At 43.5% G+C, this 12,669-nt stretch overlaps 1 protein-coding gene across 1 annotated transcript in view; it reads right to left on the reverse strand.

Annotated features, from left to right (window-relative positions):
* Nucleotides 1-2,240: 2,240 nt before the first annotated feature.
* The window catches only part of ANKRD54 (ankyrin repeat domain 54), a 57,226-nt gene continuing 46,797 nt past the window's right edge, over nucleotides 2,241-12,669 (reverse strand). The window contains exons 7-8 of the mRNA XM_082266604.1: nucleotides 12,523-12,630; nucleotides 2,241-2,435 (exon numbers count right to left, since the gene is read on the reverse strand). Coding sequence (XP_082122730.1) covers nucleotides 2,361-2,435; nucleotides 12,523-12,630 — 183 coding nt within the window. The 3' untranslated portion in view covers nucleotides 2,241-2,360. The remainder of the gene's footprint in view (nucleotides 2,436-12,522; nucleotides 12,631-12,669) is intronic.

The following is a 12,669-nucleotide window of genomic DNA, read 5'->3' on the forward strand; positions in this document are numbered from 1 at the left end:
GCTAGGTATGCCTCACCTGAAAAGGAATTGGATAGTTATTTTTTTTTTTTTTTGTTTACTTACCTTGCAATTGAAGATTGAAGATACTCACCTCAGAGTACTTCCTCCCTCGGAGCCGCGGCTCACCCCGTCACTTCCTGCCTCGCTATGATTCCTGGGAGCTGAACGTCACAGCTCCCAGGAATCAATGCGACGGCACTGGCCCCGCTCGTCAGTTTCGGGCGACGGAAGTGACGAGAGGGGACGGTGCGGCGCATTCTGGGACAAGAAGACGCGGAAGAAGACACAGAAGAGGACCGCGCCGGCTTCAGCTGCCCACAAGAGAGATGGAAACGCTGTGGAAGAAATTTTATAAGTAAGTATTTCTTCTAAAAGGTAAGTGCGAACCGGGACAGATCAGAGGCTAGCCATTGTGGAATGTGCTAGCCCTGACTGTCCCGGGGGTATGTTTATTAAAAAATGACATCTGTGCCCGGAACTCCGCTTTAAAACACTTTTGTAATGTTTTCTTACTATATTGTGTTCGCTTTTCATTTTCTTTATAGGTCTTCCATTTCTCTTTCTGGCTTTGCGGTGTCTTTCTGTACCATGGTGTTCAAAATGTTTATGATTGCAATTGGTGATGTGTTAACACATGTAGCTACCACAACAAAAGACAAACTGGCTACTGAAATCATTCAAGATAGGACTATGTATTTAAATTTATTTTATTTTTTTATTCGCTATCATACAGAGAGACAACTTTCAATTTTTTTTAGGCAAAATAAGAATGAATTAAAAAGAGTATGTAAACCCAACATTTCATATTCCTGATAGGTGCCTGTTGTATCATGTTCAAATGATCAGAATTGTCCTGACGCACCCTCCGTATAGATATAAATGTGTTTTTTTATATCTAAAATAGAAATGGAAGGCAAAACATTTGTGTATAAACTGAATTGATTGTATTACAGGCTGAGGGTTTACAATCACCAAGTTAGAATAGTAATAAAGTAGGTTTTTGACACCTTACAATAACAATGCTTTTCACAGCAGATTTGCACTGGATTTGCATTAAATGTGCAATACATACAAAATTACACTGAACACGTTTTGATTCTGCACTACACTACTACAAATACCTTTACATACATATAAAAATACAAGTGACACAATGAAAACATCTAAGGCAGTACAAAGTGCAGTAACCGACAGAAACCAATTAGCTTTCAGTTTAATGTAGTTAAATATAAAAATGGGTGAAATCTGATTGATCGCTGTAGGTTACTACAATTTGCATAACCCTACTAAATAATTCCCACAGATCTCAGGACCGAAAATTAAGAACACTTAACAGCAGCCAAGTGAACATAGATATCAGAGTAAACATGCACAACTCAAGGCAATAAACCAGCCAAGGACAAAAAGGACAGGGTCCTGGTAACTGAAGACAATATGAAGACAAATCTGTAGCTCCTCAAGTTGAAACGTTGAGGCGTAGATTGTCATCGTACCATATGTTTGTAGTCAAGGTGTTAACGGTTTTCCGATGTACTTTTCAGCAGGAAAGTACGAATAACTAAACCTTAAATCTAAAAGTTCAGGCATTTTGTTGTTAGAAAAGGCAGGACAAATGCAAATGAGCTGTCTCACCAGCTGGATTGCTCTTTTGTAGTTAAGAATACCTCTTACCTCTGTAACAGCCTGTATGCCTGTAAACCTGGTAAGTTCACACCAGTGCTGTACTGTTCTATATGGATGCGATGGTCACCCAACACATTGCTCATAATGCGACTACCCCCATACCAGCAGATAAAAAACATTGTTAGGTAGCTGCTTGTATTGGGAAGTATTATAGACAAAGTTAACCTACTTTCGGATTACTAAGGCCTCTTCAGACCTTTGGGGTCCATGGTGGGGGGTCGTTGCCACATGCAAATAAACATGTGTTGTGTTAAAATAGCCCATTCATTTTGAACAGGCTACCAATGGACAAAAAAAAAAAAGACTGGACCAGCAGCAATTTGTTTTATGCAGCATGCATAACAGGTGTTTTAGTGTGCATTGTAGTCTACTGTTCTTGTGCATTGGGATGTCATAAATTTGCATTTTACTATACATTACTGCAATGCACAAATGTGAAGTCAGGTTAAGTGTTAAAATTCAAATGCATGTAGGTAGGGGTAAAGTTTCTAAAAATGTAAATTTTATGAAGTTTAGATTTAAGGTTTCTCATTAGAGACCAACAGACTTTTAACGTTACGGCTAGACCTAGATGACCCTCAAGGTAGCCAATAGTCCAGGATTGTGTGGCATGGCAGTAAACAGGCGACTGGAAAACTCCAGGAGTTCCTGATATAGTACAGCAGTCACGAGTTTGGCTACCTGTTCTCCATGTTCTGTATTTGGAGGCTAAGAGACGTGAAGCTGGCCAGAAGCTCTGTCACCTCATCCACCTGTAAAACATAGTTTTTCTTTTTTAATCTATAGGATTCAAAGATTACCCTTTCCTCATTGAGCAGTCCCAAACAAAAATAGGATTAATACTTCAACAAAATAATATTTATAATGAATACACAGTCTAGGATTATAATTACCGATTCTTACCTGTCAATGTTCTAAAAATAACAAAAGAGTTCATGCCAGCACACTAATGGTGAGCTGAAAAATATTCCAAGTGGGTCGGCCTACTGTACTCACTTGTGTTTTTATCAGAAACCTGAGACTTTTCTGCAAACTAAAGCTGGCCATACACCATACAATTTTCTTCTTCTATTTTCATTAGATTTACAGTATCTCACAAAAGTGAGTACACCCCTCACATTTTTGTAAATATTTTATTATATCTTTTCATGTGACAACACTGAAGAAATTACACTTTGCTACAATGTATAGTAGTGAGTGTACAGCTTGTATAACAGTGTAAATTTTTTGTCCCCTCAAATTAACTCAGCACACAGCCATTAATGTCTAAACCGCTGGCAACAAAATGAGTACACCCCTAAGTGACGATGTCCAAAATTGGGCCCAAAGTGTCGATATTCTGTGTGGCCACCATTATTTTCCAGCACTGCCTTAACCCTCTTGGGCATGGAGTTCACCAGAGCTTCACATGTTGCCACTGGAGTCCTCTTCCACTCCTCCATGGCGACATCACAGAGCTTATGGATGTTAGAGACCTTGCGCTCTTCCACCTTCCATTTAAGGATGCCCCACAGGTTCTCAATAGGGTTTAGATCTGGAGACACGCTTGGCCAGTCCATCACCTTTACCCTCAGCTTCTTTAGCAAGGCAGTAGTCATCTTGGAGGTGTGTTTGGGGTTGTTATGTTGGAATACTGCCCTGCAGCCCAGTCTCTGATGGAAGAGGGGATCATGCTCTGCTTCAGTATGTCACAGTACATGGTGGCATTCATGGTTCCCTCAATGAACTGTAGCTCCCTAGTGCCGGCAGCAATCATGCAGCCCCAGACCATGACACTTCCACCACCATGCTTGACTGTAGGTAAGACACACTTGTCTTTGTACTCCTCACCTGGTTGCCAACACACACGCTTGACTCCATCTGAACCAATTAAGTTTATCTTGGTCTCATCAGACCACACGACATGGCTCCAGTAATCCATGTCCGTAGTCTGCTTGACTTCAGCAAACTGTTTGTGGGCTTTCTTGGGCAGTAGCTTTAGAAGTGGCCTCTTTCTGGGACGACAGCCATGCAGACCAATTTGATGCAGTGTGCGGCGTATGGTCTGAGCACTGACAGGCTGACCCCCACCTCTTCAACCTCTGCAGCAATGCTGGCAGCACTCATACGTCTATTTCCCAAAGACAACCTCTGGATATGACGCTGAGCACACGCGCTAAACTTCTTTGGTAAACCATGGCGAGGCCTGTTCTGAGTAGAACCTGTCCTGTTAAACCGCTGTATGGTCTTGGCCACCATACTGCAGCTCAGTTTCAAAGTCTTAGCAGTCTTCCTATAGCCTAGGCCGTCTTTATGTAGAGCATCAATTATTTTTTTCATATCCTCAGAGAGTTCTTTGCCACAAGGTGCCATGTTGAACTTCCAGTGACCAGTATGAGAGAATGAGAGCGACAAACACCAAATTTAAACACACCTGCTCCCCATGCACACCTGAGACCTTGCAACACTAAACGAGTCACATGACACCAGTGAGGGAAAATGGCTAGTAGGGCCAAATTTGGACATTGTCACTTAGGGGTGTACTCACTTTTGTTGCCAGCAGTTTAGACATTAATGGCTGGGTGTTGAGTTATTTTGAGGGGACAGAAAATTGACACTTTTTATACAAGCTGTACACTCACTACTTTACATTGTAGCAAAGTGTAATTTCTTCAGTGTTGTGACATGAAAAGATATAATAAAATATTTACAAAAATGTGAGGGGTGTACTTACTTTTGTGAGATAGTGTACCTTCAACTTTGTAGTGCAAGGGCCTGCCTGATTGCATGCAAATTGAAAGTGTTTAGGTTTGACCTCCTATTATATGGTTTTGGTAAATCTAAAAAGGAAAATTGTACAAGAGAATTGTATAATGTATAGCCAGCCTAAGGGGGGGGGGGGGGATTTACTAAAACTGGAGCACATAGAATCAGGTGCAGCTGTGCATAGTAACCAATCAGATTCCATGTTTTATTGTTCAAGCCTTATTGAACAAGCGGATTGGTTGCTATGCACAGCTGCACCAGATTATGTCTGCTCCAGTTTTAGTAAATCCCCCCCTCCAAGTATCCTGGTTATGATTGCAAGGAAGATTGTTTTAGGTTCTCCATAAAAAGTTAGTAAAAAAGAGAACTTTGAGCAAACAAAAAATATAAAACACATTCTTCTCTGGGTGCTCTATGTAAAAGGTAAAATGCAGGAATTTAAACAAACTTTGTTGCAAATTCCTACCTTGTGTTAGTCCCGGTTCACATTTGTGCGATGCGGGAATGCTGCGAATATGCAGGATACTGAAGAAAGGAAAGACACTGCTCCAGGTGTATAGTGTGTGGTGATTGCCAGGAGATAGGAATATGCAGCGTGTTACCGCATCGCATCCGCACCTCTGGCAGTTCACACTGCCATATGTGATACGCTGGGGGTGTCAATTATAAGTTAACGACACCCCCAGTTGCGATCGCATATCGCAGTGCGATCTGCAAGTTCACACAGAATCGGATCGCACAAGTGTGAACCACTATGCGATCTGATTCTGCTGCGGCTAAAAAAAAAAAAAAAGCCTCATGTGCGAGTTTATTGAGGATGCGGTGCGAATTCAGCCATATAAAGTGTATGGCTGAAAATCGCACTGCACATGAGATCGCATGTAATGAAGGAGCAGTGCGCTCCGAATTACATGCGATCTCCGCAATCGCACTAATGTGAACCGGCCCTTATTCTGAAGGAATAGCTGTTTGTCTATGTCCATGTGGAAAGTGAGGGAAAAATGGGAGTGATTTTAGAACTTTCAATCAACTGCTTTTTGGGAGCATCTCACAAAAAATGGCAGGGAATACCCAAAATCTGATTTAGTACAGACTTCTGGAAAAATCAGTAAACCAATCACACAAGCAGGAAATTGCATTTTGGGGGGAGGGGGGCTTGTTCTTTACACCATATGTATATAGAATGTCCTCCAGGTATCCATATTGCATTGCATTAACCACTTCCCGCCCTCCCTATAGCAGAATGACGGCGGGAATGTGGTTGTATTATCCTGACCGGACGTCATATGACGGCGGCAGGATAATACAGCTCTGGGCGCCCCCTGGGGCGATCGGTGATGCAAGGTGTCAGTCTGACACCCTGCATCTCCGATCTCGGTAAAGAGACTACTGACGTAGCTCTTTACCATGTGATCAGCCGTGTCCAATCACGGCTGGTCACATGGTAAACAGGAACAGCCGTTGATCGGCTTTCCTTAGTTCGTGCCTGACAGGCACGAGTAAAGGAGCGCCGATCGGCGGCTCCCCTGACGGGGGGGGGGGGGGGGGGGGGTCGGCACTGGTAATCAGATCATTGATTACCAGTGCAGACCCTCGGGGGGGGGGGGTGCCACTAGATCCACCAGGGATGCCCACTATGACCCCAGGGATGCCCACCATGACCCCAGGGATGCCCACTATGGCCACCAGGGATGGCAATCAGGGCTCAGGGAGCCCCCCATTGCCCTCCCCATCAGTGCTGCCCGCCAGTGTCCTCCCTATCAGTGCTGCCCACAAGTGCCCATCATTGCCATCCTTTAGTGTCGCCCACCAGTGCCCATTATTGCCCACCAGTGCCGCCTATCAGTGCCCATCAGTGCCGCTCCATCAGTGCCCATTATTGCCCATCAGTGCCACCCATCAGTGCCACCTATCAGTGTCCATCAATGCCGCCTATCAGTGCCCAGCAGTGCCACCTATCAGTGCCCACCAATGCTGCATATCTGTGCTACCTATCAGTGCCACATATCAGTGCCGCCTATCAGTGCCACCCCATCAGTGCAGTCTCATCTGTGCAGGAAAAAACTTATTTATTTACAAAATTGTATAACATAAACAAAAAAACTTTTTTTTTTTTTTCAAACTTTTCTGTCTTTTTTTATTTGTTTAGCAAAAAGGAAAAAACCCACAGGTGATCAAATACCACCAAAAGAATGCTCTGTTTGTGGGGGGAAAATAACATAAATTTGGTGTAGGTACAGTGTTGCATGACCGCGCAATTGTCATTCAAAATGCAACAGCAAAGGGGAAAATTGGCCTGGGCAGGAAGGGAGGGAAGTGCCCTGTATTGAAGTGGTTAAAGAAAATTACAACGCTGCAGGTTAAAAAAGAAAGGTCATTTTAATAACATCTAACTACAATAGGACTTGTGTAGCAATTTTATAAGCTATACATTTTTTTTCCCTGAAAGTGGAGTTACCCTATAAAAGGATAAGTTCACCTCTACAAAAAAAATAGCAGACTCTTTGTGTAAGCTGTTTGGCCAAGCAAATACACATTAGCATGAAGCATTAATGAACTACCACAGCGCCATAATAGTTAATTGAGAACTACAAGCCAACAGTTGCAAAAGTTGTCAAATCTTTTAGTTTTCCGATTCACAGAAAACTGTGAATGGATGACGCGGCCAGAGGGTGGAGCCCTGCAAGGCCACATCTTTTACAGATTGTGACAGCTAGCAGGAGGGAGAAGATCCCCCACTAGCTGTCAGACTGGGGGTCTGGGGGAAGCGGGGGGCGGAGCAGAATATAGGTGTACCATGTAACATGCTACAAAAGGTGAACTAATCCTTTGGGAACTGTCCATTATTTTTTATTTGAACAGTTACATTTTCAGCACAAGCTTTCAAAGTCCTAAAGAGCGGGAAGGGACAGACAGCACCACAGACAGCCCCATGACCACCAGAGGGTCCAGGTCGCAACAAGATGCCTTTCAAAGAAATCTTACACTTCTTCAGCACACTCTCAGGAAACCCGACGCTGGCTTATGGACTGATCCCATGTGCGGGACAGTGTAGTGACAGCGGCGCACAGTTTTGCCCTTAAAGTGGTATTAAACTCTGTACTACCACTTGTACCTACAGGCAAGTCTATAATAAGGCTTACCTGTAGGTACTGTGAATATCTCCTAAACTTGCACAGTTTAGGAGATATTCAGAGTGCATACAGCCAATGACATCACTAGCGAATGGTGCTGGACCTTCAGAGCCGTGCCGGAAACGGCAGCTCTCGCATGCCATTGCTCCCCCGGCCCGTCATGTAGCCGGAGGCCGTGACCCCGGAAGGAAGACCAGGGGAAGATGTCAGCCCTCTCAGCGGTGTCATTGTGGCGCTGAAGGGCTTTGTTCTTAGGTAAGTCTATCATAATGTGCTAGTATGTGATGCATACTAGCACATTATGACATTGCCATGCAAGGAATTTTTTTATTTTTATTTTTTAAATCACCTGTGGTTTACAACCACTTTAATTGCTCCCGATGCATCTACCTTTGTGAGTAGGATCTTTTTTTTTTTGAGTAGGATCTTTTTATACAGTTTTAATAAAGGCTAATATTGACCTACTACACCAGAGCTGTGCCACTATCTGTTCCTTCCCCTTTTGTCTTCATACAGGTGGATACTCTCCTCCATGGAGCTACCCACTCAGAGTCGGTTCACACTGAGGAGATCCGACTTCGGGGGCGACCTGTGAAGTCGCGTGCACCGCTGTGCACTGCAACTTCGGCGCGACTTGCAGGAACTTCACATAATGGAAGTCTATGCAAGTCGCCCCGAAGTAGTACAGGACCCTTTTTCTAAGTCGGAGCGGCTTGTGTCGCTCCTATTAGAACGGGTCCTGTAGCAGTCAATGGACTTCGAGGGAGCGTGACTAGTCAGGCTGACAAGTCGCGCTAGTGTGGACCGGGTCTTACTGTTTTTCGAGAAAGCAGCGTGCATCTCTCTTCGGTGTTCAGGTTTTTATGTTATTTTTAGAGGTCTAATCTCTTTTTGGTCTAAGTAGTACAGATCCAAAAATGTTTAGCACAATGTTGAAGGCCAAGTTCACCTTTCAACAAAAAATAATGCACACAATACTCTTTTTTCTTTTAGGAGCCTGGAAAGCATTGAACCAGCAAGGTCAGTTTAAGCTGTCTGCTCATACGTCGTACAGGCAGTCAGTTCTACACTGACAGGAAGAATCAATGAGCTACCACAGCCTTCAACAGCGCCGTAGTAGGTCTTTGAGAACTACAAGCCGACAGCCGCAAAGGTAGTTGTAGTCCATTCATTCGCAGAACACTTTCTTTAGAGCGGGGGGGGTTGGAGAAAATCAACCCCCCCCCCCCCCCCACACTGCCAAAACAGGGGATTGGGCGGTGTGGGGCCAGGTGCATTTGTAACACATGTTACACTCTGAATATGAGTGTAACAGGTTACAAAAGGTGAACTTATACTTTAAAAAGGGTTACTAAACCCACAACAGTAAAATCAGTCTGATTGTAACTGAGTAAGATAACATGTGGGATTTTTTTTTAGTAAAATGATTCTTTATATGCAGTAAAGCATACTTGTTATACTCACTGTAGAGTCTAAGGGGGTTAATCCTCTGCACTTGTGTAAAATGCCCTCTCTGATCATCCCCTTCTTCCACAGTCCCCAAACTATTTCCTGATAGTACATAGCCTTGGGGGCAAGCTGCACATGCTCAGTTTGGTGTGTATTGCTAGAGAGTTTTTTTTTCTTGGGAGGGTGCATGTAATCAGGACAGGGCCAATCAGCACTGTCCAGAGAGAAGGTCAGGGGTCTTTCAGCCTCATGGGACAATCAGGGGAGAATGAAAACTCCTCCTACCAGCTTTAACCAGTGCTCTGCTGGACAGCGATAGAATTCACAAGACTGCTGAGGAGAAAAAGTATTTAGCAATTTATATTTACTAACACTATTGTATTTCTATGTTCTGTGTACTGTGGGGGACCAGATATAGTGAATGCAGGGTCCTGGGTTTAGTAACACTTAAGGAAAAAAAAAAAATCTGCAAAGCTAAAGATTTCCTGAAAAAAAAATAAAAATAAATAAACTGTTATGGAGTTTTTATTTTGTTTTATTCATTTGCATTAACGTGTATGTTAATCTATTATATTTTGACAATGTGTGTGTTTGTCTCTATGTGGATGGTTATTATTGTAATCTGTTATCTTTTTATTTTGTCCTATTAGGAGAAATACCGGGTGATTGTGCCAGTCCCCCTTCTTTGCTTTTCCAATCTGACCATGCCAAGCATAATAAAAACTGCTCTGTGCTGGCGCATGGTCAGTTTGCATATCAAAGTCTCCTCCTTTACAGGATGCTGTGCCGGTGCTTAATGTGCCCTTATCTCTTGTAGTCAATACGGCCTTCATGCCCCCCCTGCCACTGCAGCTTGTAGGAGAGCTGCACACACAGATGGGAAACTGTGCTACGCTGTGTATGTTCTGCCCCTTCCCATATTATAGGAACAACCCCCCCCCCCCCCCCCGCCGCTATGACTATGATAGTACCAGTGTGTTTTAGGTGTTGGAAAGTCGATTTCAGTTGCCCGGCCTCAGCCTGTTGAGTAGTAGATGCCTGTAGTAGGCAGTGTATTAAATGGGAGGTCCAGAGATGTCAATGAATAGTTCCACCTCAGGTTATGAATGAATGAATGAATGAATATGTGGAGAGAAAAAAAAATCATATGCAACTGTCATAGGGTCCAATCCGTGCACTGATTCACAGAAGAATGAGGAAAAGAGGATCTTATTAATAAATTATTTTTTCCTTGCTCTGCCTCAATGCACAGATCAAAACCTATATCTGCTCTGCCTCAAAGTACATATTGATGAAATCTGTACAGAGGCAGAGCGGAAAAAAAAGAAAAAAAAAAAAGAAAAAAAAAGGGAAGAGATGATCTACTATGAATCTATGTGATCTGCTAATCTGTGTACTGATGAGGAGGCTTTGTAATGCATGCTCCACTCTGCACCCAATATAAGCCTGCCCTCCTCTTTAGATCATGCACTTTGGGAGAAGCAAGAGCTGAGTGCTCTGATGGAATGCTAGGAAATGTCATCCCAGCAAAGACACTATATGCAAGGGAGCTTTTAAAATAAAAAGTACCCCCTGAGGTCAACTACACTGAGCCCCCGTTCACACTGGGGCGACCTGTCAGGCGACCTGGTCACCTGACAGGTCGCCGTAGGTCGCCTCCCATACAGAAGCTATGGACCCGTTCTAATAGGAGCGACACAAGTCTCTCCGACTTAGAAAAAGGGTCCGGAGCTTCTTTGGGGCGACCCGGAGCGACCTGCATAGACTTCAATGTTATGAAGTCCGTGCCGGCCGCTCCGAGGTCGCGGTGCGAGCAGTGCACCGCGACCTCTGTGGTCGCCTGGGGAAGTCGGATCGCCCCAGTGTGAACGGGGGCTGAATGTGGTAAGAAAATGTTACATTTGTTACAGGACAGCCAGAATAGGTAGTAATCATAACAAATATTTTGATGTTTGTGTGCCTGTGCTAAGGTAAGAAAAGGTGCCAGTGCTAAAACTAGTGAATGAGCTGGTACTGGGAAAAAGATATATGATCCATATGTGCAAAATCCCCAGCGCTGTACCCTGAAATTATACATTTCATATATTAACAAAATAAATCCATACAATCGTACAAAGTATTATCAACGTCCTCCTAACAATGGTGCTTTCTTCAAAGTGCAAACAGTGTTCCAAATCTTCATATGTGCAATGAGGTGCCGTGCTCCCCTATGTGAACTCACTCACCAAATTATGATGTACGATTGGACCTTATGAATTTATTTTGTTGTTAATATATGAACTTTATAATTTAAGGGGACAGAGCTGGGGATTTTGCACATCTATAACAAATAATTTAACAATTTATTGCATACTGTTTGTTACATATATAGAACACTTAAAGCGGAGTTCCACCCTAAAATTATACTTACCTCCATCTTCTTGCTCCAGGTCACCTGAAAAACAAATTGATAATTGCAATTTTTTTTTTTTTTTTTTTTACTTACCTTGTTTAGAAGAAAATATACTTACCTTACTTCCTCTTCCTCCCCTCGGCAGCCACGGCGATTCGTCACTTCCTGGCTTGCAATGATTCCTGGGAGCTGAACGTCATCACTCCCAGGAATCAATGCGCCTGCACCGGCCCCGATGTCAGTTCCGGTGCAGGCGCCGTCATACCTTGCTAAACAGCTTCTGGGCATGCCCAGAAGCTGTGCAGGGATGACGCTGCAGCACTGGAAGTGACGGCGGGGCCGGTGCAGTGCATCATGGGACCGAAGAAGACGGAAGAGGACACAGAAGGGAATCGCCGCTGGCTTCAAGCTGCCCACACCTGAGATGGCAGCGCTGGACAATACATTTTCAAGGTAAGTATTTCTTCTAAAAAGGTAAGTGCAACCCGGGACAGATCAGAGGCTAGCCATTGTGGAATGCACTATCCCTGTCCCGGGGGTATTTTTATTTAAAAAAACTTTCCCAGGGTGGAACTCCGCTTTAAGCCTAGTTTCACATGTGTATGACAATCACAGCGATCCCTGAGCATTTCACGCATTTCACTGCATTGTGTTTGCGATCCGCTGCGGGTGTCAATACAAAGTTAAGGACACCCCAAAAAGATAGCAAATGCAGTGCGGTTTGCCCGCACCGGATCGCATCGTACACAACCATGCAATGCAACTTCAAAAAAAGGTACCTGCACTTTTGGTGCGATTTTGCACCCTTTTAAAATGAATGGGCTTAAATCTCACTGCACTGAATTGCATGTGAATTGCACAGGCATGTGGTGCGGTTCATGTGAAATTCACATGCGGGTTATAGGGTTCAGTGATGACTGCATTAATGTAACTGAAATTCAGCTTTAAACATGTGTGTGATCCCTATACAAAAACAAAGAAAGTATTAGGTTTAGAATGGATCTAAGAAAAAAATATATATATCTGACCAGTTGGAACCACAAATCTTTCTTTTTTACTTTCATAAATGTAGCCTATAATCTAGTATGCATAAAAAAGACAGCAAACACAATCCATCACCTGTTCCTTTGTGCTTGTCCTCTGTAGCCTGTAACAAATGTGATCCAACTGTTCGGTTTGCTCCTGCTGGCCCAACTTCTCTAGATACTCTCGCAACATCTGGATGATCTAAAAAGTCAATGTACAAAAATTACAGGTTTCTACAGT

Source organism: Pelophylax lessonae (genome assembly GCF_965119305.1).
Source record: "Pelophylax lessonae genome assembly, chromosome: 8".
Taxonomy (NCBI): domain Eukaryota; kingdom Metazoa; phylum Chordata; class Amphibia; order Anura; family Ranidae; genus Pelophylax; species Pelophylax lessonae.